The sequence below is a fragment of the Lepidochelys kempii genome, chromosome 20 (genome assembly GCF_965140265.1).
Source record: "Lepidochelys kempii isolate rLepKem1 chromosome 20, rLepKem1.hap2, whole genome shotgun sequence".
NCBI classification, from domain to species: Eukaryota; Metazoa; Chordata; order Testudines; family Cheloniidae; genus Lepidochelys; species Lepidochelys kempii.
Window position 1 is genome coordinate 20,652,405 of NC_133275.1, and position 25,999 is coordinate 20,678,403.

Consider the following 25,999-nt stretch of genomic DNA (forward strand, 5'->3'; position numbering starts at 1 on the left):
GTGAGGGAGGGGAGTGGGTTTAGCAGCTAGATGGGGGCTGGGAGTCAGGATGCCTGGGTTCTTTTTCCAGCTCTGGGAGGGGAGAGGGGTCTAGTGGTTAGAGTGGGGCGGGCTGGCAGTCAGGACACCTGGGTTATTTTCCTAGCTCTGGGAGGGGAGTGGGATCTAGTGCTTAGAGATGGAGGGGGAGGGCTGGGAGCAGGACTCCTGGGTTCCAGTATCCGTTTTGGCACAGTCTTGCTGCATGACCTCAGAACAGGTCTCTTCACCATCAGTTAACTGGGATACCCTGACCTGCCCCTCGCGGGGCCAGGCAGGAGTCATGACTAGCCCCTAGTGGTGTGAGGTAGCATCTGATTGTTCCTGGGGACAGACCCTTCAGCCCCATGGTTTATTGGGCGCCCTTGTGCATGGGGCTGTACAAACAGATGCAAAGCCTGGTCCTTGCACTCAGCACTGTCAGGTCCAGGGCAGGAAAGGGCATCTGGAGTTGTGAATTGAAGCACTTCACAGAGATTAATGAACAGATGGGGCAACTGAGGCACAGAGAGGGGAAGGGACTGGCTCAAGGTCACATAGCAAGTCAGAGACAGGCAGAACCCAGGAGTCCTGACCCCCAGTCCTTCCCCACACACACACACCCTCAAACCACTAGACCACACTCCCCGCCCAGAGCTGGGCACTGAGCCCAGGAGTCCTGACCCCCATTCCTGTCTGCAGAGAATGACTGAGGGGCAGGAGACGGGAGGGGTTGCTTAGTGACTTGCCCCTACTGGGACCCACTACAGACCAGCGACCGGTTAGGCCTGACCGGGCCATTCTCAACTGGCTCAGTGCCCCCGACAGGCTCCAAGGGGTAGTGGCTGGGCCAGCCACATAGTGACTCTCCCCATCCCGCAGCTGCCAGGATGCCGCGCTCTTTCCTGGTGAGAAGCAAGAGGGGCCCAAACCACTCAGGGCAGCGACCGGAGGGGCTTGGCGGTGAGTGGGAGCAGGGGGAAGGGGTGAGCTGGGGCAGCAGGTGAGGGGAACGAGTTCCCTCAAAGGGAGAATGCGCGGGAGGGGGCAGGGGAATGGAAGGGGGCAGGCAAGGGAAGAAGGGCACCCGCTACTGGAGAGCAAGGGAGGGGCAGGGAATGGGAAGGGTGGGGCTGGGTGAATGTGGCGAGAACCCCCAAACCTCCCCACCCCATGAGCTCACCTGGAGGCCGGGGGTTTGCCTGCCCTGCCCTGCCCAGCCCAGGGTTGGGGGTGGAGGGGAGGCTTAGAGAATCTCACCAGCAAATCCTCCTTCCAGACCCAGCCTGGGGAGCACCCCGAGCAGGGCCGGCGCTGGCCTGGCCCCCCGAGTTGGGGCAGGGGGCAGAGGAAGGGAGCAGAGCCCATCCCAGGACCTTGGCAAACTGGGGGGTGCAGGATAGGGATGGGGCAACCAGCCAGGCACGGCGCAGCCCCCCCTCCGAAATGGACTTCAGCCAGAGCTGGGCCTGTCGGCCCCTGCCAGGTAACCCCACAACCAGCCCCATCCTCCCCTGGGGGAGCCTCTCCCAATCCCACACCAGCCCATCACCCCCAGCCTCCCAGCTTCCCTCTCCAGGTGCAATTCCCATCCCCCTCTCAGCCCCATCTGGCCTTGCTCTGGGGGGCCGTGGCAGGCAGGTGGCCAGCTCTGCGATGGGGCCACCTGCCCCACTGGGAACTGGACTGAGACCCACCTAACCTCATCTTACATAACAGCAACTACCCATGTCCCATTCCCCACCCTCTGAGCCAGCCAGTCCCCTACCCTGGGGCCGGAGTGGAGCCGGCGCCCCCTGGAGGGGAAAGGCCCCATGTCCCAATCACTGGCCCACTGAGCCAGCTGGAGCCGGCGCCCCCTGGAGGAGAAAGGCCCCATGTCCCAATCACTGGCCCACTGAGCCAGCTGGAGCCGGCGCCCCCTGGAGGGGAAAGGCCCCATGTCCCAATCACTGGCCCACTGAGCCAGCTGGAGCCGGCGCCCCCTGGAGGGGAAAGGCCCCATGTCCCAATCACTGGCCCACTGAGCCAGCTGGAGCCGGCGCCCCCTGGAGGGGAAAGGCCCCATGTCCCAATCACTGGCCCACTGAGCCAGCTGGAGCCGGCGCCCCCTGGAGGGGAAAGGCTGCATGGCCCAGTCCCTCACTTGCTGTTTCCCCGTAGGCGTGAGCAGCCCCCCAGATGTGTCATTCAAGCCCTTCTGGAGCAGCTATCGCAGCCCTGAGCTGAAGCAGCTGGTGCAGAGCGTCCTGCCGCCGGCTCTGTGCTCCAGGAGGGAGCTGGGAGGGGACGCCGAGGAGCCCTCTGGCCTCTTGGGATCTCTCCTGCTCCTCTCCAAGCCACCACACAGGTGCAGCTGCTGTGACAAGGTAACGGCCCCCCCACCCCCAAAGGACTGGGCTGAGGCCTTCGCCCTGCTGACCCTGGGAGCTAAGGCCTCCCCGCGTGCTCCAGCCCCGGAGCTCCAACCCTCTCCAGCGCTTGGCCTCCCCTCAGGGCTGCCAGCAATGGGGCTGTTTGGAGGCTCCTGCCCCTGGGAACTGGGTGAAGAACCCTTCCCACCTCACTTCATGCGGGCACCACTCCCTGCCACTGCCAGCTCGGGCGGGATCAGATCCAGCGCCCCCTAGAGGGGAAAGGCCCCATGTCCCATTCCCTGCCCCCTGAGCCAACTAGTCCCACCCTGGGGCAAGATGGGAGCTGGCACCCCCTAGAGGGGAAAGGCCCCATGTCCCATTCACAACCCCCACCTTTAAACAGAGCTGAGTGAAGCCCCCTCCCCATGCCCAGCCTGGTGCTGCCCAGCATGGGGCTACGCTTCCCCTGTGCAGCTGGGCGGGGGTCTCTGGGGCAGGCACAAGTGGCAGAGTGGCCTAGTGGACAAAACACCAGACTGGGACTTGGGGACCAGGGTTCTCTGATCTGCTTGGGTAAGTTCCTCCCCCCCCCACTCTGTGCCTCAGTTTACCCTTCCACCCTGTGTCTGTTTAGGGTGTGACCAGGGAGTGTAGCACTCTGTGCAGGCCTAGTGTGATGCCGGCTCTGTCCCTGTAGGGGGTGCTAGGTGCTGCCACGCTGTGTGGTGGAAACTCGCCCTGCTTGGGTGGAGGGGGCTGGTAGGTAAGCGAGCCCCGTCCCTGCCAGGGGCTGCCCCGTGGGCCCCTTTCCCCAGTGTCAGATCACAAAGCAGGTGGGAGGGGGGGAATTGTGAGGTTTCCGGGTCAGACTCATGAGAAGGTGGCTGTAGAACAAAGGCAGGTGAACCAGGCTGGCCCCAACAAATGTCCAGGCACTGGAGGGGCTAGGTTCAGTCACTGCCCGGATGAATTTGGGGTGGTCTCAGCCCCACCCTACATGGCCACCATCAATTCCAGCTTGTACATTTGGGGCAGGCTCCCCCTATTGACCCCCTTTCTCTCCCCACCCCCAGGGCCTCCCTGCAGCTCAGCGGCTAGGCAGCCACCTGAAATGCTCAACGCTCTGCAGCCCCATGGCCCCGTGGGGGATGTGTGGACACCCAGGCAGCCTGCAGCACCAGCCTGCCCCTCCCTGCCCGGGCAAAGGGAAGCCAGAGGTGGGTGAGGCCTGGGGGGGAGGGTGGATGGTGATATACAAATGGGGGTTTCGAGGTGGATCTTTTGCAGCAGTGGGAGGTGTTGGGGGCCTGGATGGGCATCCATTTGGGCAGGGGGCAGCCATGGGTCTAACATGGTGGGGGGTGAAGGCAGGGCTATACAGGGGAGGCCACTGGAGGAGACCGGGGGGTTGCTGCAGATCCCAAAAATCCCCCCCCCCCCCCGCTAGGCCCCAGCTGATGGGTTTCCCTGCAGGTGAGGAGTTTCCCCTGCCGGATCTGCGGGAAGCAGTTCAAGCGCTCATCCACACTCTCCACCCACTTGCTCATCCACTCGGACACGCGCCCCTTCCCCTGCCCCTTCTGCGGGAAACGCTTCCACCAGAAATCCGACATGAAGAAACACACCTTCATCCACACCGGTGAGGGGCAGCCGGCTTGGACTCCCCAGGACAGGGGGCATTGGCAGAGATTTGGGGGAGACCCTACAGCTGGGACAGCAGGGGCTGTGGGTCAGGACTGGGGGCCACCAGCAGAGCTGTTGGGGAGCCCAGGGCTGGGACAGCGGGGAGCTGTGGCTTGGGAATTAGGGGTACCAGCGCCCAGGAGTGGGACAGCAGTGGGCTGCGGGTGAGACTTGGGGGGCACCAGCAGAGCTGGTGGGAGCCCAGGGCTGGGACAGCAGGGGCTGCAGGCCGGGATCTGCAGCCGGACTGAACAGCGGGACATTTGATGCACTTGCCTCCATGTCCCGCCCTGCACAAACTGGTCCCTCCCGCCTGCTCCAGCTCCCACCCTCCGCAACTCCCTGGAGCAACAGCAGCACCTGGGGGCCTGATCAGGGAAGGGCAGGTGAAGGGGGTCACGGGGCTGCAAGCATCGACCCCATGCCCGTACTGCAGCCCAAGCAGGATCCAGGCTGTGCTGGGCCTGTGGCTGTATAGGGGGAGGGGGGTGCATGGGCCCGTGGCCGGCTGGGTAGGTGGGGGCCCTGCTACTCTAGGGTCCTTCCAGTCCTGCAGGACCCTGGGTGAGTTTTGGGGCTCTCTGCTGAGGCCTGAGGGATCCTGGCCCCTCCTGCAGCACCCACACCTAACCTCTCTCCCTCTCCCCGCAGGTGAGAAGCCTCACAAATGCCAGGTGTGTGGCAAAGCCTTCAGCCAGAGCTCCAACCTCATCACCCACAGCCGCAAGCACTCCGGGCACAAGCCCTTCGCCTGCTCCCTCTGCCCCAAGGGCTTCCAGCGCAAGGTGGACCTCCGGCGCCACCAGGAGACCCACGGGCTCTTCCACAGCCCCGGGGGTGGCCAGGCACTGGGTGCCCTCCGCTAGGGGCCAGACAGGTGGGGTCTGGGACACCCGGCCTGCAGGGGGAGCTGTAGAGGCCAGAGGAGAAAGCCCAGAGCTGAGGGGGGCTCCTAGATCATCCCCCAAGCTGCCATCGCACCCCACCCCCCCTCACCTGGCAGGTGCTGCTGGGCCCCACAGCCACCACGTGACGGAGCCGGCAGAAGGACTCAGTTGCCTGCCCTTCGTGACCCCCTCGTGCCAGCCAGACCTTCGGTCCCCCTATAGCTGAAGGTGGGCACAGTAGGACAGTCAGGGGCACTGTCTGGGGCAAGGGGGGAGCACCAGCCTGGTTTGGCTCCTGGCATGAGCATCTCCCCTGGGGGCTGGGATGGGAGAGAGGGAGGGCTGAGCTGTGGGGCTGTGGCCCCCGACGCAGGGGAGAGATGTGAGCCGGGCTCTGCCCTGCGCCCCAGTAAGCAGAGATGGCTCCTTGGCCCATCGCTGTAACCCTCCCCCGGCTGCCGGCGGAGAATTAAAGGACGTGAGTGGAAAGCAGCCTGCGTCCCAGCCCCTGGCAGCAGCGACGCCGCGAACAACACCACACGGGCAGCACCGGCCCATCCTCCACGGTCACGTTTATACCCAGAAAGCGTGAACGCTCCCCGCAGCCGGCAAAGAACCAGCCAGTGCCGCAGTCCCAATGCCGTGGGGCCTGCTGCTCACAGGGAGGGGGCCCTCCGGGCCAGGTGGAGAGGCCCTTCCCCCAGTGGCCACCCTGGCTGTGCTGAGCAGAGTCCGATTGGCTGCTGATCCTGGGAGCCACAGGGCCGGGTGCCTGCAGGAGGTGATGGTGATGGTGGGACCAGTGCCAGAGTGTCCCCACGAGCACGGACAGGGAGGCCCCTGTGAGCTGCCAGAGGGAGACAGATAGATGGGTCAGTGGGGGCGCCCCCCCCATCCACCCCCATGCTCCACCATTCACCACAGCTCAACTCATCCCCCACAGCTCAACAGCCCGCCCTGCGGCAGGGAATCCCACCCAGGCTGGGGGATCTCCAAACACCCGGCCCCACCCAGGGCTGGGGCCCCATCTCCGCACTGACGGTATCTCCTTCCTCCACGGGTGGGCGGGGGGGTATTTCCCAGGCAGCCCCCACAGGGGGGTTGAGCTGCAGCGTGCACTTTTCAGTCCCTAGTGCGTGCTCTGCCCCACTGCATTGCCTCCCCCCAGCTCTGCCCCCAGTGCATCCCCTGCTCCCAACCCTCCCCCGTGCTCCCATAACTGTGCCTCATTCACCATGAGTCACACTCGAGATCCTGGGAATTGGGGGGGGGGGGGGCTGAGAGTCCTGCCACCCCCCGTACCTGGGTCTCTGAGCGCCTAGAGCAGGGGGGCGCAGACCGCAGCAGCATCAGGTGCCGGCAACGCGGGGGGCACAGCTGGGGCTGAGGGACTTGGAGGTGGCACTTCAGCAGGATCTGGAACAAGCCGGGTGTTAGAAACCCCGGCCTGGGAGTGCAACGGGGGGGCGGCTGGTGGGACACCACCCAGCCCAGCCCCGGGCAGGAACGGCCAGGGATCACCGTACAAGGGAGCCACAGCTTGGGGATCCCTATCAGGGCAGCCCACCCCTGCACCCTGGATAATACTGGGCACTAGCTAGGTGGCCACTTGGCGCCTGCTGCTGCCCCCTGCTGGGCAGAGAGGGGCCTGCTGGCAGTGGCAGCTCTAGAATAATTGCCCATCTCCAGCACCTAGCTGCCTCCATTACTGTAGTAGCTGCCCCAGAACAATCTTTACCATATTTACCCTCATAACACCCCCCCCATACTATAGGGCATCTGCTATTAGCTTCCTAGTATAGATGGGGAAACTGAGGCACTTTTTTTTTTTAAAGTGACTTGCCCAAGCTCACCCAGGGAAGCTGTGCCAGAGCAGTGACTTGAACCCTAGCCTCTCACATCCAGGCTATTGCCCAGACTGCTGCACCACCCTGCCTAGCCCGCCATCACTGAGAAGGGAGAGTTAGCAAGGAAACCAGAGGGACTGCAGCCCTTCCCATGCCCCGGGGTCTGCCTGGCAGCCATGCTGGTGTCTCTGGATTGTTCTCATTCACTGTAGAACCATCAAATCCCTCCCTGAACCCTGCTAAACTCCCAGCTTCACAGCGCCCTTGTGGCAAGAAGTTCAACCAGCTCATAGCAAGGAACAAGGATTACCCCCCCCCCCATGTCAAGACTGAATCCCACCCTTCAAGTGTCATCTGCTGCCTGGATTCATCTCATGCTGCCTCTGCCACCCCCCCCATTAGCTACAGCCATCCAGTTTTATTTGACGCCAGCTAAACCTTTAGACCTTGTGGCAGGGAGTCCCGCAGGCTATCGGTGTAACTTGGCACAAGACAGAGCGCCTGGGGGAAGCTTCACTAGAAGGAAAGGCCCTGGTGTGAATCCTGTGGTCAGGACAAGGCCGTCAGAGCTTAGGAGAAAGGGCTGGGACTGGCAGTGTGCCAAGGGGAACATAACTTAAGGGTGTTTTAGGGAAGAGGGCTAGGAATCAGTAACCCTTTGACATGCTGACTCCCAGCCTGCTCTAACCATTAGCCCCACAGGAGTCCTGGCTCTCAGCCTCTCCCTGCTCTAACCCACTAGATGCCACTCCCCACCCAGGGCTGGAACAGAACCCAGGAGTTCTAGCTCCAAGACCCCCTCCCCCATCCCCTCCCAGAGTTAAGGGGCCTTTTCCCTGGGGCTCCAGGGATGCTGGTAGCTTTAGACTCCAGGATACAGAGAGGGATTCCCCTGGTTCCCCTCCACATGCATGTGACACATGACAAGCCCACCCCGACTCCTAAATGTATTGGTTAGGATATGGCCCAGCTGGGAGGGGGGGGTGGTACATGGATGGCAACTGGATCAATGGGGACACCATCCATCTGACCCCCACCTCAACCGACGGCCCCTCCTACCTGTTCTGGAGTGAATGAGCCAGAGCCCCCCAGTGAGAGAGACACCAATGACGAAAGCTGAGAAGACGATGCCCACCACAGTGGGCAGCTCCAGGCCCTGGGGCAGGGGGGCTGTGGGGAACGGGGAGAGTGAGCAGATGCAGAGCCAGTGCTGGGGGGGAGGGGGGGGTGGAACCCAGGAGTCCAGGCTCCCAGACTCCTCCTCCACCTGCTCTCACCCAGTAGACCCCAACCCCCTCCCAGAGCAGGGAATAGAACCCAGGAATCCTGATTCCCAGCATGCCCTCTGTTCCCACTGAAACCAAGGAGAACTATGTGCTCTCACCAGCTTGCAAGGCAAGTGGGACAGCAGGGGGCTTAGGGGGTGATATGAAGGGGGCATCTCTTACCAGGGGGTGTCTCTCCCTTCAGCACCTTCCCCCTCCTGCCAGCCGGAGGAAAGGGCACCAGAAAGGGATCTGCTGGGAGAGGACAAGGAAGCCAGAAACACTTTGAGAGAAGGATGGAGACAGCCCCTGATCTCCTCCAGGGGGTGCTCTCCCCTGGCTGTTAGTGTTGACCGTCCCCAATACCCCAGCATGGCACTAGGGGGTACTGTGCAGCTGGGAGCAGGAGTTCAGTGAGGAGCGCTCTCCCCTGGCTCAGTGCTCATCCCAATGCCCCAGCCCAATACTAGGGGGCGCTGTGCAGCAGGGAGCAGGGCAGGGGCTCAGTAGGGGGCGCTCTCCCCTCGCAGTCAAGTGCTGACCCCAATGCCCCAGCCCAGTGCTAGGGGGTGCTGCACTGCAGGGTGATTGCATCAGGGCCTTGGTGTGTTGCAGTCTCTCTGCCTGCTCCCATAACCAGCCCCCAACCCGTCCAGGTCTCACCTGTTCCTGGGGTGGGTTTGGTGGCTCTGCCCAGGCTCCCCGCTGTTACGATGATGGGCTTGGTGAAGGTGTGCTGGAACCGCCCGCTGCCCGGCTCCCCCACACGGCTGCTGGTGCATGCCCCGGCCTGGGGCCCACACTGAAACTGACAAGGCTCAGACAGGCACCTCCTCCCAGTACTGGATGCTCACCTCACCACCCTCACCCCCCAAACTTTCCCAGTCTCAGCACCAGCCCCTCCCTCCACCGCACGGTTCCTAGCCCTGGGATCCCACCCCCTTCTTGAGGCCAGCCACGCTTGTCTGAATTTTTATAGATTGACATTGATTTGTCAGAGAGAAAGTCAGACCCCGCAGCTGCCTGCCAGGGATCACAACTGTGACCTGGACCCCAAACTCCTCCCAGAGGCTGGGGATGGAAGCCAGGGGGCCTGACCCGGTAAACACTGGACTCCATTCTCCTCCCAGAGCAGCCCCTGCAGCGTTGAACCCACAGGCAGAGTTGGCCCCCTGTGGCACCCCCCCAGCAGGGACCATTGTATTGTCCTGGGGGACTCAGCCCCTCCCCTCCAGCCACCAGCCCATCCAGGTGTTTCCAGCATTGCCTGCAGCCCAGGGTAGAAATCCAGCCTGGGGGACAACCCCTGGAGGCCAGGGTAGAACTGGGGCCACTTCCCTCTGCCATCTGAGCTAAAGGAGACACTCCCCCGCCTTTGCTGCAGCAGTAGCTGGGCTTTTATCCTCCCCGTGGCCTGCAGGCTAGAGCCACATGCACTGGAGCAGGCTGGAGCAGGGGTGGCATCCGGCAGCACGGTACAGACCTGAGGGAGGGCGCCCCCATAGGCCCCAGCCTGGCCCTGGGGCTCCTGGGCGCAGAGGGCCAGGCGGCAGTGCAGGAATTGGATGGAGTCATTGTAGAGGGGCCGGAGCAGGAAGCTGAGGCGCTGTAGCTCCTGGGAGCCAGAGGGCGGTGCCTGGCCTGCAGCCCCCTTGTAGGGTGGGTGCAGGGAGACGTCGGGGTGAGCCGGGCAGCCCCCCCGCACCAGGATGTAGGGGGAGTCCAGCGAGGAGGAGGAGCTCGGCGAGAGGAAGCAGAGGCGGATGCTGAAGCTGAGCCAGGGGTCGAAGGCAGCCAGAGCAGCCTGCACAGAGGGTTGAGATCAGGAGGGGAGGGGACAGGACACCTCAGGCCAGCTGGGTCCCACTCCACAAACATGATCTCACCCCCAAGCATGGAACCCAGGAGTCCTGGCACCCATTCCCGGTCTAATCCCTGATCCTGCTCCCCTCCCAGAACTGGGGATAGAACCCAGGAGTCCTGACACCCAGACCCCCTGCTCTAACACCACCAATCTGACCTCCTGCCAGATTAATATTGTAACTTTCTCCACAGCTTCTGCCCCAGAGGCTGGAGCAACCCCCCTGTGGGTGTGGAAGGGGCCTGGGGAAGAGAACCCCACAGCTCCAGCAGGTTAACCAGCCTGGTGGGGCGGGGGGAGACCTGGCTAGCACAGCCCCTCAGAGCTCTGCCCTTCCCAAGGTGATGGGGCACTGGGCAAAGCCCCAGGCCTGCTGGGGCAGAGGGGAGGGAGATCCCAGTGCCATGGGGCTGGATGGTGCCTCCCTCCCCCTCAGTTACTTCCACAAAGACGCGGCTGTTGGCCGACACCGTGCAGGGTCCCTGGGCCTTGGTGAAGGCCTCCGAGCTGTAGACCTCCAGGCTGAGCAGGACACGGCCCAGGTGGAAGGGAAGATCCAGGATGGGCTTGGCAGAGCGGGACGGCTGGCTCAGGCTTGGGGAGGAGCAGGAGAACTGTGGGAAAGGAGCGGAGGGTGTGAGGGATGTAGGGGACATGGGGACCAGCCCCCAGAACTCCAGCCCTAGAGACTCCCCAGTTAGCCCTGTCTTCCCAAGCCCTAGGACACCTCTCCTACCAAGGCCCTCCATCTCCCCACAGCTGCTGCCTGGTCCCCACTGAGCCAGGAGCCGTTGGGAGCCAGAAAGCCCCATCCCAGCTCAAGGGGGCTCAGAGTGGGCCCAGCATGCTTCCCCACTTTGAGCTGCTCCCAATAGTTTTGGACGGAATCCGCCAATCCCAGGTCCTCCCCCACTGAAAGGGCCTGAGGGACCTGCCCCACAGCAGCACCAGAACTGCCCAGCCAAAGACGCCTCCCCTCCCCCCTTGCCCACCTCAATGGACTCCGAGCTATCTTCAGCCTGTCTCGCCGGGAGTGGGGAACCCCCAAGCGCTACCCCTGGCCCGCTGCCCCGGAGCACCACCTGGGGGGAGGGGTGGGGAGCAATTGGCACAATCAGAAACATGAGAGCGTCAGACGAGGCCCCATTAACCCCAGCCTTCCCGTTCCCAGTCGTCCACACTTCTCCCGCTCCTCCAGCCCCATCCAGCCCCCATTGACCCTGTCCTGGTCCCCTCGACTCCCTTAACACACTATCCCCTTTGCAGACCCCCAGACACTTTCACTTCACATCTACCCCCTCCCATTCACACTCAGCCCCTCATTGTCCCCTCTATACCACAGCTCACCGCGTTCTGGTACCGCACGATGCCCGAGGTGGGGCCTAGGGCTGGGATGCGCAGGGCGCCGCAGCCGGCCAGGGAGGACTCCAGCAGGAAGTGGGTGCCATTGGACTGGGCGGCACAGCTGGGGTCCCGCAGGGTCACTCGGGCTGGGGAGAGTCTGGCAGCCTGGCCGAGGCAGGTGAGGGAGACTATGAGACTGATACAGCCGGCACTGACTGCGAGCGGTGAGCGCCCCCTGCTGAGCCCCCACCTGACTCCCAGCAGCACAGCGCCCCCTAGTGCCGCACTGGGGCCAGCACTGATTGTGAGGTGAGAGCGCCCCCTGCTGAGCCCCCACGGAACTCCCTGCAGCACAGCGCCCCCTAGCACTGCACTGGGGCCAGCACTGATTGTGAGGGCAGAGCACCCCCTACTGAGCCCCCACCTGACTCCCTGCAGCACAGCGCCCCCTAGCACTGCACTGGGGCCAGCACTGATTGTGAGGTGAGCGCGCCCCCTGCTGAGCCGCACCTACACTCCCTGCAGCACAGCGCCCCCTAGTGCCACTCTGGGGCCAGCACTGATTGTGAGGGCAGAGCGCCCCCTGCTGAGCCCCCACGGAACTCACTGCAGCACAGCGCCCCCTAGTGCCGCACTGAAGGAATTGTTTACACAAGGGAATTCCTCACCTGGAGCATGTCCTTGTTGACATGAGCTACCACCCTCTCGCTCAGACACGCCACAGACAGAGCTCCCGCCAGCCCCACAGCGCTCCTGCCTCCTGGCGCCGCTCGGCTCCTTTCCCAGATCATTGGGGAGATCTTGGCTGGTCTAGGGGGTGGAATGGAGGGGTGGGGAGCCTTGGGGTCCCCTAGCAGGAGAAAACAGAGTGAGGGGGTAGAGGGGAAGAAGGAAACAGGGCCAATGTGGGTTGAATAGGGCTGAAGAACAGGGTGAGGGGATGTGTGTGAGAGAGAGAGAGCGAGCGAGCGAGCAACTCTGCCTCCTGCTGGCTGGATTGAGAACTGCCCAGCTCTATGTCCTAGTCCCCCATATTTCTCCCCTTTCACCATGGCACTGGGGATTGGGATGTGACGGTGCCCTGGGAAGGACAGACATGCCAGGCGTGAGGGCATCATCTGGGGCATGAGCCTCTCCAACCACTGGGGGCCACCAAGGGTCTGGCTGTGCCTCGGGAGCGGGGGCCACAGGGCAGAACTGCAGCTCCCCCTGCACTGGGGGCAGGGCAGGGTCTGAGTCAGGAGGGCCCCCTAATGGCCCTCTCGTGGCATTGCACCCTGTGCCCATTCCCTGCCCCCGAAGGAGTCACCTACCATCCAGCCCCACGATGACCAGGAACCTATTCACCTGCTCGGCCTCCGTGTAAGATGTGACCCCAGGCAGCCCCTGCTCCATTGCCCAGGCCATGGGGTCGCTGGCATAGGCCAGGCCCAGGGACATGCTGCTGCTCAGAGCCAGGTCTGGTTCTGGTTCTGTGCAGCTGACCGAGACCTTGTGGGATGCCTGTAAGGAAAGGGAGGGCAGGGCAGAGTGACAGAGCCCAAGGCCAACCCGGACCGTGCTCCACCTCAGGGTGATCAGGCTGAGGCTGGAGCAGGGCATCATGGGCAATGCTATACCAAGGAGCAACTCCAGGTGAACAAGGTGTCGGCACAAGGAGGGGCTGGGGAGTTCCAGAGGGGGGCAACTCCACCCCAGCCACGGAGTCAGGAGTTAGAGGGCTCGGAACCAGCGGAGCCGGGCTGGGCACCAGGACTCCTGGGTTCACCATGGCAACAGGGGGGCACCAGGCCAGAGGGGGTTGAGGCCGGGAGGAGAAGCCGTATCAGAGGTTAAAGGTCATGAGGGCTCAGAAGATGTCGGGGGGGGGGGCATCAGGCCAAAGGGTCAGGGTCATGGGGGAGAGACTGATGGTGGGGAGGGGTCAGGGGGAGCAGCCTCTGTGCATGGGGGGGCTGTTCCTGGCCCCTGTAACCCCTCTCCCATCCCCAGGGAGCCCCTCTCTTACCAGGACTCGCAGTCGCCCAGCCACGTGGTGGATTCGGACCAGCCAGCTGATGGCGCCCTCGCTCTTCAGCACCACGATCAGCTCCAGCCGGGGGGAGCAGCAGCCTTGGGGCGCTTGGAGCTCCACAGTGAGATGTGCTGGGGGCCTGGAGACACGGCAGGACCCCCCGACCCCAACATCAGCTAGGCTGGGCATTTCCTGCCATGGGGCTGAGCAGCAACAGGGGTGGAGAGCCCTCCAGCTCTGCCAGTGGCCCTCTATTTTGACCCAAAGCCCCCTCTGTCCTTGTTGTGGGCTCCCCCCCACCCCCCAGCTTTGCTGGTGCCCCTCAATCCTGATGCGCAGCTGCCCTCCCCTCCCCCGCTATCCCAGCCCTGGGCTCCCCACTGCCCCCCAGCTCTGTTGGTGCCCCTCAATCCCGACCCACAGCCCCCCACTATTCCAGCCCCGGAAGATGCTCTGATATACGGTTCATACCGGGGCCTGGTTCCTTTGGAGAGGATGACGTGAACTTCGGGGTCCCATGGGGGGTCAGAGGTCAGGCAGCCCCGCAAGGGCCGTGGTTGGACGTCAGAGGCAAAGTGGGTCGGGGAGAGGAAGTTCCTGAGAGGTTTGCAGGCACCTGGCGAGACCCCATCTGGTAGCGAGAATGCAGAGGGGCTGGGGAGGTTGCAGGGTTAACCCCGGAGGTCCCTTAAGGAATGCAGGATTCCTAGGGTAGATCCCCCAATATCTCCCTGGGATTCCCTCCCTCAGGTACATGGGGCTGAGGTCCAATCCCCAAGGTCCCCTCCCGCACTGACATGGAGTCCAATCCCCAGCCCCCTGGGTCCCCTCCCCCCATGGACATGAGGATCAGAGTCCAAGCTCCCCAGGGTCCCCTCCCCCCATTGACACAGGGGTCCAATCCCCAGCCACCCTGAATCCCTCCCCCCATTGACACGGGGGTTCAATCCCCAGCCCCCCTGGGTTTCCTCCCGCTATTGACACAGGGGTCCAATCCCCAGCCCCCCTGGGTTTCTTCCCGCTATTGACATGAGGATCTGATCCCCAGCCACCCTGAATCCCTCCCCCCATTGACACAGGGGTCCAATCCCCAGCCCCCCTGGGTTTCCTCCCGCTATTGACATGAGGATCTGATCCCCAGCCACCCTGAATCCCTCCCCACACTGACACGGGGGTTCAATCCCCAGCCCCCCATACCATCTCCCAGCCGCACATAGACCGTGTTGACGCCCCAATACGCAGCCAGGGAGCTGACCCCGCCGTGCTCCTCATGCGCCCAGCGCAGGAGCCCTCGGGGGGTCTGGGGCAGCCGGGTCTCAATGACAGAGACACCCCCCAGGGCCGAGACTCTGGAGCCCGGGGAGACCTGTAGGGGGGGCATAAAGGTAAGAGGTCACCTGGGGAATGGACATCCCATCCCCCAGTGGGGTGCCACATACCCCCCACTCCCACCACAGCTCCCCATCGCTCCCAGCCCCCACAGGACTCCTGGGTTCCTCACACCTCCTAGCCCCAGGGCTAACTGTCGAGGGGAGGATCCTCCAACCATCAATACCTCGGCCTCCCAACCTGGGCCCCTATCCCCACTGCCCCTGGCCAGAACCCCCCAACCCCTGCTGCTCCTGGGCCTGAGAGCCCCTCTCCCACCCAGCCCTGCTCCACCCACCCCACTCCTCTCGCTGCCCCTGGGCCCAAACTCCTCTGCCTCCAAATGCTCCCAGGTCCCCAGCCCCCACCCTGCCCTTCTGCACCCACTGTCCCATCCAGGGACCCTGCTCCAGCTCCAGTAAAGAGAAGTGACCTCCAGCCCCCCCTTCCCACCCCTCCACCACTCCCACTGCCTGCCTCCACCCCCACTGCTCACCTGCCCCTGCCACAGCTACCTCCAGCCCCCCACCATCCACCACAGCCCTCCCCATTTTCAATTGCTGGCCCCACACTTCCCCCCACACCTGTGCCAGCTCCACTCCCCACCTGCCCCAAGCCTCCCAGGCTTCCTCCACTCTCACTGCTTGCCCCACCCTCCCCCAGCTGCCCCGATGTCCCTGCCCTCCCCTCCCAGCCCTCCTACCCCCCTTCCCCTCCCACAGGCACCCTCACCCAAGCCCCATAGCTGCCCCTACCCTCACCTGGAAGGTCCATTGCTCCCCAAGAGCCACTTGGGCCGTTTGGAGGCTCCAGACCACGGGCGCTTGGGAGCTGAGCACAAAGATAGGGGCTCTGCCGTGGGGCGCTGGGCCCAGTTCTAGGCTCACCTAGGAGGGAGCAAAGGACCCTGCATTAGGAGCTTCAGACACATAGGGGAGGGGGCAAGGCCATGGGGCTGGGGGTGCAGGGAAAGGTGTGGGGGCTGTGGGGAAGGGGAGGTGTGGGAGGCACAGGGCAGGCATGTGGCCGGCTGAGGGGCTGGGGCACCAAAAAGAGTGGGAGGGGTGGCTATAGGGAGGCACAGTGTGGTGGGGGCAGGGGGTGAGGCAGTGGGGTTGGGGGAAGGGGCGTGGTGGGAGCACAGGCCATGGGGTTGGGATGGGGATGGCAGGGACAGGAAGCAGGACTATGTAGCTGGGGGCTGGGGACAGGATTGGGGCAGGGGGCATGGAGCACAGACTGGAGGGGAGGCATGTGGGATGCAGGGCAGGGGACAAGGCTGTGGGGTACAGAGTGGAGGGGCAGGAGGCAGGGTGGGAGTACAAGATGAAGGGCAGGAAGTGAGAGGGTAGGGCAGAGGGAACGGGGCAGGGTGGGGGTACAGGGTGGGGGCAGGAGGCACAAGTTGGAGGGAAGGGGGCCAGGGGGTGGAGCGGAGGGCAGGAGTGAGAGTTGTGGGAGAGGCAGGGTGGAGAGCAGAGTGAGGGGGTGGGGCAGAGAAAAGGGGCAGGTTGGGGGGCACAGGGTGGAGGGCTGGGAGTGAGGAGGTGTGAGAGGGCCAAGGTAGAGAGTGAGGGGGTGGGGCAGAGGGAAGGGGCAACTTGGGGCACACAGGGTGAAGGACAGAGACCAGGAAGATGGACGGAAGGGGGCAGGGTGGAGCGCAGGGGGTGAGACGGTGGAATTGGGGGAGGGAGCAGGAAGAGGGCACAGGATGGAGGGCAGGGGGTAAGGGGGATGAGGTGGGGGGCCCAGGGTGAAGCTGGAAGACGACAGGGAAGGGACACTCCCTCCCACCTACCTGCTTGGCCCCCATCCTCCCCGCTAGCCCCCGCAGGATGAGCACGTGCACCTCCCGGCCCGAGGCCGAGCGCCCCCGGCTGGCACAACCCGTGCCTGCACGGATCCGCTCCCAGAAGCCCAGCACAGGGTGGTGAGCGGACAGCGGGCGAGCCTGGCACAGGGCCCAGTGCCAGGCGGCTGTAGAGGAGAGAGAAAGGGCCCTGGTCAGCAGGAGCCAGACAAAGGAGTGCAGTTCCCAAAGTGGGGGCAGCTGGTCTGTGCCTGGAAGGGGAACCTCCTGCCCGCCCAGAAATGGCAGGGTGGTCTAATGGTTAGAGGATGGGGGCTCGCAGCCAGGACTCCTGGGTTCTATCCTTGGCTTTGGGAGTGGAGTGGGGGCTAGTGCAGGGGTTCTCAAACTGGGGGACCGTGAGCCCTCAGAAGGTTACAGGGAGGTTGCAAGCTGTCAGTTCCATAGGGCTCACAACCCCTACTAAATTACCCTCCTTTTTAATGCATAAGGGGGGGGGGGTCACACTCGGAGGCTTGCTGTGTGAAAGGGATCACCAATACAGAGTTTGAAAACCACTGGTCTAGTGGTTAGGGTGGAAGTAGGGCACTGGGACACACATTGACCATTTGATGACACCCCCTCTCCCTCCATCCATCTCCCAGTGGGGGCCTGACTGGCCTCCCCATTCCCCCGGCACCCACCTGCCGACTGGCCCCACAGCAGCAGCAGCAGGATCGGGCTCCAAGCTGCCATCCCCTGCAATCCCGGTGTGCAGGACTTCCCGATCTGACCAGGGGATGCGGCGGGGTGATCCTAGGCAGAGAGAAAGAGAAAACTGTAGTGAGTGCCGGGGGTGCTCCAGGGTGAGGGAGGGGTTTCTGGGACCCAGAATAGAGGGGGCTGTGGTGGTGGGGGGCCATGGGGTTTCAGGGCAAGAGAAGGGGAAGTCCAGGGGCCCAGTCATTCAGTGTCTGGGATGCAGCATGTACCTCCTCCATCCTCACACGACTTGGTCAGTGTTACTCCCTGGCTGAGACTAGGGATCCTCCTCACCCAAGAATCCAGACAGGGGATGGGGAAGTATGTGACACAAGGACGGACACACCCCAGGAGTGCTCCCCCCAAGTAGCATGGGGGGGCTGCTTCAGGGCAATAATGAGATTTCCCTCCTAGTATTTAGACACCTCCCCCTAGGAAGGGTGTCCCACTATCCTCCCCCCTACCTCTTCCTGCTTAGCAGGAGACCTGTATCCCCTGCTCCCAGACTCCTTCCCCCTCCTGCCAGGTTACCCAGTTTGGGATGGGGTGGGGTGGGGAAGGTTTACCTACAAGATTGATGCATCTCAGAGCATTTTAAAGAGATTAATTTTGCCTCCCAACTCCCCAGGTTTGCCTTTATTGCTATTTTATAGATAGGGAAACTGAGGCACAAGAGGGTAAGATATGCCCACGGTCCCACTGATTTCCAGCCTCCTGCTCTAACCACTGGACTCCATCTCCCTTTCCAGAGGATGGTAAAGAACCAAGGAATCTGGACTCCCACGCCCCCCTGCTCTAACCACTATACCCCACTCCCCTCCCAGAGCCCAGAATAGAACCCAGGAGTCCTGGCTCCCAGTGCCTCTTCAGGCTTGTTCCATATAGAAACATTCCCCACTCCTTCCTCCCCATTCCCAGCTACCCCTGCCCCTCACTGACATGCCAAGGGACTGACTTGTCCCTGGGGTACCTCTTCTGGGACTGCCACACAGTCTGATCCGGTGTCAGCTGGATCCAGGACAGACGCAAAGTTGGGAGGGGATCAGACTCCAATCCAGCCCCCGCTCACATCCAGCCAGATCCCCATGGAACAGGGTCATGGCAAACCCTACTCACGAGCAGGCTGCCAGGGCACCTTTACCTTGCAGCAGCGTTGATTGCAGAACAGCAAAGAGGCTTGGGAGGGGGGGGCGGTTCTGGGAGCCAGGACTCTTGGGTTCCAGGTGGTTGTGGGCGCAGGCTGCAAAGGGATCTTGGCTCTTTTATGCCAGTCCAGAAAGCAGTGGGTCCCTGGGGCTTAGAGGCCCATGGCCATCGGGTCCCTTTGCTCTGGCTGGATTCATTGCTCCCTGCAGGGAAGTTAAAAATAATTGGAAGAATACAAATAATCTGGGTCAATGGGAGGTTTAAAAATAACAACTCCTCAGGGTCAGGTTACCAGAGAGCAGGGGAGGGGAGAGATTAGACTCCCAACGGTTTTTAAGGGAATCGCACCCAAGAATCCTGCATCCCAACCCTCTCCTCCCAGAAATGGGCACAAAACCCAGGAGTCCTGCATCCCAGCCCCCTCCCCACCACTCAAAAAGATGCCAGTCCCTGGTAGGGCACAGACAGAGAGATGCTCTTTATCAACAAAGTGAACCCCCTCCCGTTGTTGATGTGCCGTACCCCAGAGCTGGACGCAACCTCCCACCTTTGGTCTCCCCGGCGTTACTCCGCCCATCTGTAACCAGGCAAGCAGGGGGTGAACGTCTGGCAGGGCTGAGCCCTGTTGCACTCATGTGGCCCTAGCTGTTGAGCGCCAGGAGGTGGGAGATACCGATCTCCTCCCATGGGGGCCAGGAAGAAAAGAAAACCAGCTGCCCAAGGGGGGAGTTTGGGTCGCCCCAGAGATGGATGGATTTATGATTAATGCAGGCAGGGTGGGAGAGGCGCTGGGTTCTAGGCCTTGCGCTAACCCCCAGGCAGCCAAACCCTGGGTCGCTGTGACTCGCTGCCACCCACACGGCAGGGGTGAGGGGAAGGGCTGCAAGGTGGAACACAGGTAATTTGCAGCTGCTTTCATGGATCACTGGCTAGGACAATGAAACAACAGCTGGACTGGAGAGTGGAGATACCCACACCCCTTCCCAGCAGCCTGGGCCTAACATGTCTGCTTCACCCGCCCAGGGCATCCTCCAGGGCTTGCTCACTGACACCAGCCCAACAAGGCAGAGATGTGTTACCCCCAGAAGAGGAAAATGAGGCACAGGGTTCAAAGGCCTTGGTCGAGGTCACACAGCCAGTCCTGGCTCAATCCCTGTCTCACGGTTGTTGTGTTAATCTAGATGGAATAGAAGGTCCCAAAGAATGAAAGATGTTAACGTGACCCTGTCCCTATTTGACATTAAGGTTTGGGGTTTGGTAACCAGAGCCATCAGCCTGCTTAGTCCCCCAGCAAACAGCCCATTAAACACCCCTTTGCCCTCTTATTAAAGACGCAGAAGAGAAAGAAAAGTGGGTAATGCATTTGCACATTAAACACATGCAAGAGGGGAGAGAAGATGCAAGGGATGCAGCTTCTCCTTCTGCCGTTGACTCTCACTTGCCACCTCCCTGCTGGAGAAACAGCGGCACACAGGGACTGATCAGCCACTCTGAGACCTGGCAAACTTGTACCAGCGCTGGGCTGTTTAGGGCATTGCAAAATATACAGTCTTTGCCGGCTCTGCCAGAAGGCATCAGGAGGGAAGAGAAGAAGGTAGGGAAGGAAAAGGACCCATGGAGGGGAGGGGGGGCAGGTGAAGAAATAGTCTCACATCCCAGGTGGGGTCGGGCTTTAGCCGGAGTCAGTGCAGGTGGTGATGTTGTCTGGGTCACTCTCTCTGGCCCTCTTTGGAGCAGGACAAGGAAGGCCCAGTCGTGTCCCGGTGCATCTCAGGCAGGGGTGGTAGCCATGATGATGAAGTTTGCTCCTTCCCCTCAGCACTTGTTGCACTCTGACTCCCACTTCCACAACCGTATTTCCCCCCAAAATCGCTTTTTTTAAGGACCCCCAAAGGGAGACAGCCCATCCCTTCAGGATTTTGTTCCCCAACTAAGCCTCATTTCTGACATACCAATTTTTACTTCATTGACATCTGGTCCCACACTCCCGTAGTTTACTGGGCATGATCATAACACAGTCCTTGAGTGGTATCAGGAGGTTTTTTTGTTTGGACTAATTCTGTCTGTCTGTCTCCCTTTTGCATCTTTTCCCACCAGCCTTTGTTGTTATAGGTTGTTGTGACACTTTATGAACTTTTATCCACTTCCCAGTTAGACTCCCAAGAGCGGTAGGCCCAATTATTACTACACTGTTAGGACCCCGCCCCCACTCAGAGCTGGAAATAGGACCCAGGAGTCCTGGTTCAATCTCCTCACTACTAGACCACACTGCCCTCCCAGAGTCCTCTCTGCTAGCCTATTCCCCCCTGCTCTAAACACTAGATCCCCCCACCCACCCAGAGCAGAGAGTAGAACTCAGGAGTTCTGACCCCCAGCCCTGTGCTTTAGCGTCGACTGTCCCCTGCTGCTCTCCAGACCCTGTTGCTTCTAATTTTTGGCCCCAGAAGTTGTTTTGTTAAAGACAGGGATTTTCAAACCTGGCAGGAACAATAATAAAACTCGGATTTTTATTAAAAGCTTCCCTGCAGTGTCAGGAACCCAATCACTAACCATTCTATCCTCAGTAACCCCTGTGCTGCGGCCCTACCCCCAACACTCCACACAGCCTCACCCCCCCCCCACGATACCCCCCGTAACCCCTGCATGGCCCCATTGCTATCAAGGGTAATGCACAAGGGCAACTGACAGGAGTGGACTCCAGCTCACTCTCCTGTAGCTACACTGGCTCCGCAGTTTGTTTGTCACTCTAAGCAGCAGATTTGGCTCCAATGCACGCATGGGCAGGAGCCCAGTTGGGTGTTAGAAAGGGTCATTTCTGCTGTCTCATTTGTGCACAGAACCACATTGACACAGAGGTTAAAACTAGATGGGAGAGAAGGAAATGAGCCGGCCTCTCCCTCTGGAGCCTGGATTGACCAGTAACACCCTTCTGTTGTGCGTCCCTCTGCCAAAGCCAGTCCAGTCCCGCTGCATCTAGAACAAGTCTGGGGGTGTCAAGCTTCAGCTACTGTCAGTTGGGCAAATCTCAAATTCGGGGCATTCAGTATCTCAGGGAAGCAGGAGGGGAAAAGAACTATCCAGTACAGGGAGCAAGGGCTCCATCCATCTCTGTTCGCAGCACCTAGGGGATGAGGCGGGGTTCTGTTTCCTGCATCAGGATAGATGCTGAAGCCTCTGGAATAGGAAATCATTTACCAGGGTAATGCAGGAGGTAGAATTCACAGAGGTTAAAGCCAGAAAGGACGGTTACATTATCTGGTCTGACCTCCTGTATAGCAGAAGCCATTGCGTTTCACGCATTTACCGCTGAACCCAAGAACTTGTTTGGCTAATGCACCTGACAGCAAGGCAGCCAGTCTGGATTTGAAAGCTTTGGGAGCTGGAGAATCCACCTCTTCCCTAGGAGTTTGTAATACTGATCAATCTCCCTCCCCGTTAAAAACCTGCCTTATTTCTATTTGGAATTTGACCGGCTTTAACTTCCAGCCATTGGTTCTTGTTTGATCTTTCAGCACTAGACTAACGGGCCCATTACAGCCCAGGAGGTTATGCCATAAACAAGACACTGTTTGCTTTTCTTTTTGGTGAGCTAACCGGGCTCTTAAACCGTTTCACCGAACAGCATTATTTTCCACTCCTCAGATCGCTTTGGGGGCTCTTCTCTGCACCCCCTCCAATTTTAAGATGTAGACACCAGCATTGAAGCCTGCAGCTACGGAGGAAGACAGTTTGGGACAATTTTAAAATTATGGATGTTTTCCCAGGGCTGTTTAAGGACCCAATCCTGATTGGGACTAAGTGCTGGATCGGGCCCCGATGAACAGACTGCATTTAACTCCTCCAGCAAAACAAGCCTTTGCAAAAAAGCAATTCAGCTAAACCCCTCTCAAGGCTGCTCCACCCACCTCTGCTGCTCAGCAGCTGCTGCCACTGACTAAAAGCTTAGGGCTCTTGACAACTGAAACCCTGCTGTCACACTGTCTGCACAACACGGACATTTTTCCCGCTCCGATGCTGCCTGACAAGGGAGGCCTCGGCCGACAGCACAGCGAGAGGCAGACACCCAGGAAAATCTTAAAAGAATCTGTTTGCGAAGGGCTTTTCGTAGGATAGATGTGGCTTGTTCAGGGCACGGCTCCCCTTTGGGAATGTAAAGAATTTTCAAAAGTACACAAGCCCCCAGCAGCTTCCACTGTGACACTTCTGGGTGCCCCCACTTGTGGGGGAAACTGGCCCCAACTGTGGATGCTTTTTGAAGTGCCAAGCAACTCCCTTTAACAAGAATGATCAGCATCATTCCCTGCACACGCCCAATTTGGCAAGAGAGAAATTGAGGCACACTTACCTAGAACCACACAGCGATGCACAGCCAGGAGTCTTACCTCAAAATCTTGGGCTCTATCAACTGACCCATCCATCCCTTCGGAGAGACCCAAACAAGCTAAAACCTGTAGTGCTGAAACTCTCAGGATTTTGTCAGGATCCTTGCAATATCTGGTGCTTTTCTTAAAGCCCCAGCTCCAGCAGTCAGGTGATTTGAGTGAGAATCTGAGTTTTCATTTAAAAAAAAAACGTTTCTGGTCCTTGTGATTGAGGAGAAAAAGCTTGAAAATGTGACCTCCTGCTGGCTCAAAACCCAGAAGGCAAATCCCCCCACCCCCTTTTATTATTAAACACAACCAACCCCTCTTGATTTTTAAACCAATCGCCTCATTTTTCAAGCCTGACTCATGCTTTTTGAACTCTTGAGGTTGGTAAGACTGAAACTGAGGACAGAGCAGCCAAGTGACTTACCTACAGTGGCACTGTGATGCAGACCCTGGAATAGAACCCAGGAGTCCTGGCTCTCAATCCCATGCCCTAGCAACTGGCTCCTCCATTCCTTTAGGAAGAGGCGTGAGAATGGTAAAAATTGTACATTTAAATCCATCGAATCACAGACACCCACACAAACAAAAAACCCCAACCAAACAAAAAAGTCACTGGAAAGGTAAATTCTAAATGATTATTTTTGCACAAATTTCTGTGTTAATTAGCATGTAATTATTTTTTAAACAAATCAGTTGGAAGCCCCACTCTCACAGGTAACAGAAAATTATTTTGTTTCATGAACAGAGCTGTCATTTTAATAGACAACGGGGGTCCTCGGAAAGAGAACAATTTCTGAAAATGTAGCAAAAAACTATGTACCTGCCTCAGACATTGTGTAAAAATGGTTTCCTGTTTTAGCACTTTATCAGATCTGACCTTTAATTCAACTCACCTCTCCAGATATAGTTTTATTTTTAAACCCAGAGGAAGAACATTATCAATTCCCTGGTGAATAGGCTTTAGTCTTTCCAAAGAAACATAAAACCAAGGTCCTTGCTTAGGGTCAGTAAGGAGCTCCTGGCGCTATCCTACTCAAGATTCAGTTAATCCTGATGTCTGGGTTAATTCCAATATGAGTAAATTACCTTCTGTCACCCTAATCCCCACCCCCTTCCATTTTCAAATCAAGCCATGATTCTTCACCTTTTGACTTGCATACAGTTGCTATGCAACTGTTAAACAGCTGCAGCACCCCACACAGAGGGGGCTGCATTTCAGCACTGCATGAGTGATTCCTGTGTGCCATTGAACAGCTGCTGTATCTCAGCTGAGAGGTGGCTGCATTTCAGGGCTGCCCATTGTGCGGCATTGCCGTGTGCCATTAAAAAGTTGTGGTATCTCACCCAGACGTGGCTGCATTTCACTGCTGGGCAAGGAGATCACTATGGATTCAGAGTAACAGCCGTGGGAAGAAAGCGGTTGTAGAAACAGAAGGTTTCATACTGGAGACATTTGCTGAGTGGAAAGAGACAACCATTTAGGGAAAAGAATTTTTTATTTTCAAGCTTCTAAGAGGGTTTCTACAAACAACAGAGTAAAAAAAAAAACTATTAAAATATGCAACAATTTCCTTTTAAAATATTTTGTGGGTTTTTTGTTCTCTCTCTCTTTTTATTTTAAATCCAAGAAACCCACTGAGATTAACAAGACCAGCTTGGTTGGTAGCAGAGGGACAACAAGCTTGACATGTCGTCTGGATTACGACTGAGGGAGAAAAGGGGACTAAGAACCAGTAAAGTTACTACAGGCAACTTGGGAGAGCCAAGTAAGATGCCCATGCTCAGGAATAACACACACAATTCGTGAAAATGTCAACATGATTCCTGAATTTGGAAGGGAGAGAGCGCTCCTTCCAAGCTTGGGACTGGTGTTCCACAGGTCTATTAACCCAACGGGCTCCATCAGTTAAGAACATAAGAACAGCCATACTAGGTCAGATCAATGGTCCATCTAGCCCAGTACCCTGTCTTCTGACAGTGGGCCGTGTCTTCAGTAAGAAACAAGGTGTGTTCTTAATCCATGTTAGGTAAGATTCCCAGGGAAGACAAAGCACTGTGTAGTTTTCACACAAACCAGAAGATCGAGGTGACCCCTCAATCTGCCAACAAGTGTGAAAACTATAAACTGCTGGCACCTTATTTAACATGGGTTAAGACACCTGGTTTCCTAGGGAAGATGCAGCCTTCCAGAGGGAAGTTTAGCAAAAGATACTTTTTTAACAAAATCTGCGCAGGAAACTCCTCCCTTCCACTGCTCCTTTGACGCAGATTCGCCCTTTTGAAAGTCACGAAGCACACTTAAAAGTTGCAAAAAGGGGAATGAACGTTGCACAACCCAATGCTGCAGGCTCAGAGTTTGCCTCCTTCAAGATAATGGGATTTAGGAAAGAATTCAGCGTCGCATAAATAGCAAGCCATCATAACCCCCCCCCCCCCCGACACACACACACACACACACAGAAACTGATCTCGTCACAAGGCCTAGGCTCCTTGTAAGAATGGAACCCAGTCATCCTGACTCCCAATCATCCTGCTCTAACCACTAGATGCCATTTTCCTCCCAGAGCTGGGAACAGAACCCAGGAATCCTGACTCCTAGTCACCCCTACTGCAATCACTACAGCCCAGACCTGGGGATAGAAGCCAAGAGTCCTGACTCCAGACACCCCCTGCTCTAACCAGTAGACCCCATTATCCTCCCAAAACTCAAAACAGAACCCAGGAGTCCTGACTCCTAGTGCTCCCTTGCTCTACCCACTAGACCCCACTCCCCACCCAGAGCTGGGAACAGAACCTAGGAGTCCTGACTCCTAGTTCACATAGGGGTCAAGTGTGACTTTTGTGATTCTGAGGCCTTACGCCAGCACTGTGAGCGGAGATCAGCTTCATACCTGAGAACATTCCTCTACTCAGCCAACAGGAGGCGCAGTTTAACTTTCCTTACCCTGTCAAGGGGGTGGGGGGTGGAGGGGAAGCGGGTGGAGAAATTTACACTGGACAAAATCCAAGGCAGCTTTAATAAACCAGGCGATGCCTTGAAAATGCCATGGTGCCCCTTTCTTTGCCCCACCCCATTAAAATCTTTAAATGCTTTGGCATTGCTAACACATTTAGCTGCTACAAAATGAAACAAAACAAAACCAAAAAACCCACCCCAACCCCTATTTTAATGGCTTTTTTTCAAACACTGGTGTAATATTAAATCGCAGTGTAAAAAACCCAGCATTATTAATACACTACCAAAAAAGCCCTGAACATATGCTGGGCTTGCCAGAGAATGGAAGT

General features: G+C 58.9%; 3 protein-coding genes across 5 annotated transcripts in view; 1 reads left to right on the top strand and 2 right to left on the bottom strand.

Annotated features, from left to right (window-relative positions):
* The first annotated feature begins 778 nt into the window (after window positions 1-778).
* LOC140900982 (uncharacterized) lies at window positions 779-5,434 on the top strand. Its single transcript, XM_073319090.1, has 6 exons — window positions 779-981; window positions 1,298-1,504; window positions 2,182-2,387; window positions 3,449-3,592; window positions 3,849-4,014; window positions 4,710-5,434. Exons 1-6 carry the CDS (start codon window positions 909-911, stop codon window positions 4,922-4,924), a joined length of 1,011 nt encoding a protein of 336 aa, XP_073175191.1. The 5' UTR covers window positions 779-908; the 3' UTR covers window positions 4,925-5,434.
* Window positions 5,435-5,705: 271 nt separating this feature from the next.
* On the bottom strand, window positions 5,706-18,219 carry LOC140900978 (transforming growth factor beta receptor type 3-like). The gene is given in 18 exon segments (XM_073319064.1): window positions 5,706-5,792; window positions 6,248-6,361; window positions 7,852-7,962; window positions 8,241-8,312; window positions 8,721-8,859; window positions 9,541-9,861; window positions 10,359-10,532; window positions 10,911-11,000; window positions 11,266-11,427; window positions 11,931-12,112; window positions 12,576-12,765; window positions 13,271-13,575; window positions 13,578-13,907; window positions 14,474-14,642; window positions 15,406-15,531; window positions 16,446-16,624; window positions 17,141-17,252; window positions 18,169-18,219. Coding segments are annotated over 16 exon segments (2,700 nt in total). The 5' UTR covers window positions 17,193-17,252; window positions 18,169-18,219; the 3' UTR covers window positions 5,706-5,792; window positions 6,248-6,263.
* A 127-nt stretch (window positions 18,220-18,346) lies between these two features.
* The window catches only part of MAP2K7 (mitogen-activated protein kinase kinase 7), a 60,869-nt gene continuing 53,216 nt past the window's right edge, over window positions 18,347-25,999 (bottom strand). Inside the window, exons 13-14 of one of the 3 annotated variants that reach the window (XM_073319082.1) lie at window positions 24,059-24,170; window positions 21,025-23,226 (exon numbers count right to left, since the gene is read on the bottom strand). In XM_073319082.1, the coding sequence (XP_073175183.1) occupies window positions 24,098-24,170 (73 nt within the window). In that variant the 3' untranslated portion in view covers window positions 21,025-23,226; window positions 24,059-24,097. Of the gene's footprint in view, window positions 18,548-21,014; window positions 24,171-25,999 lie in introns of those variants that run through there. The other 2 variants (XM_073319085.1, XM_073319081.1) reach the window with 2 other exon arrangements.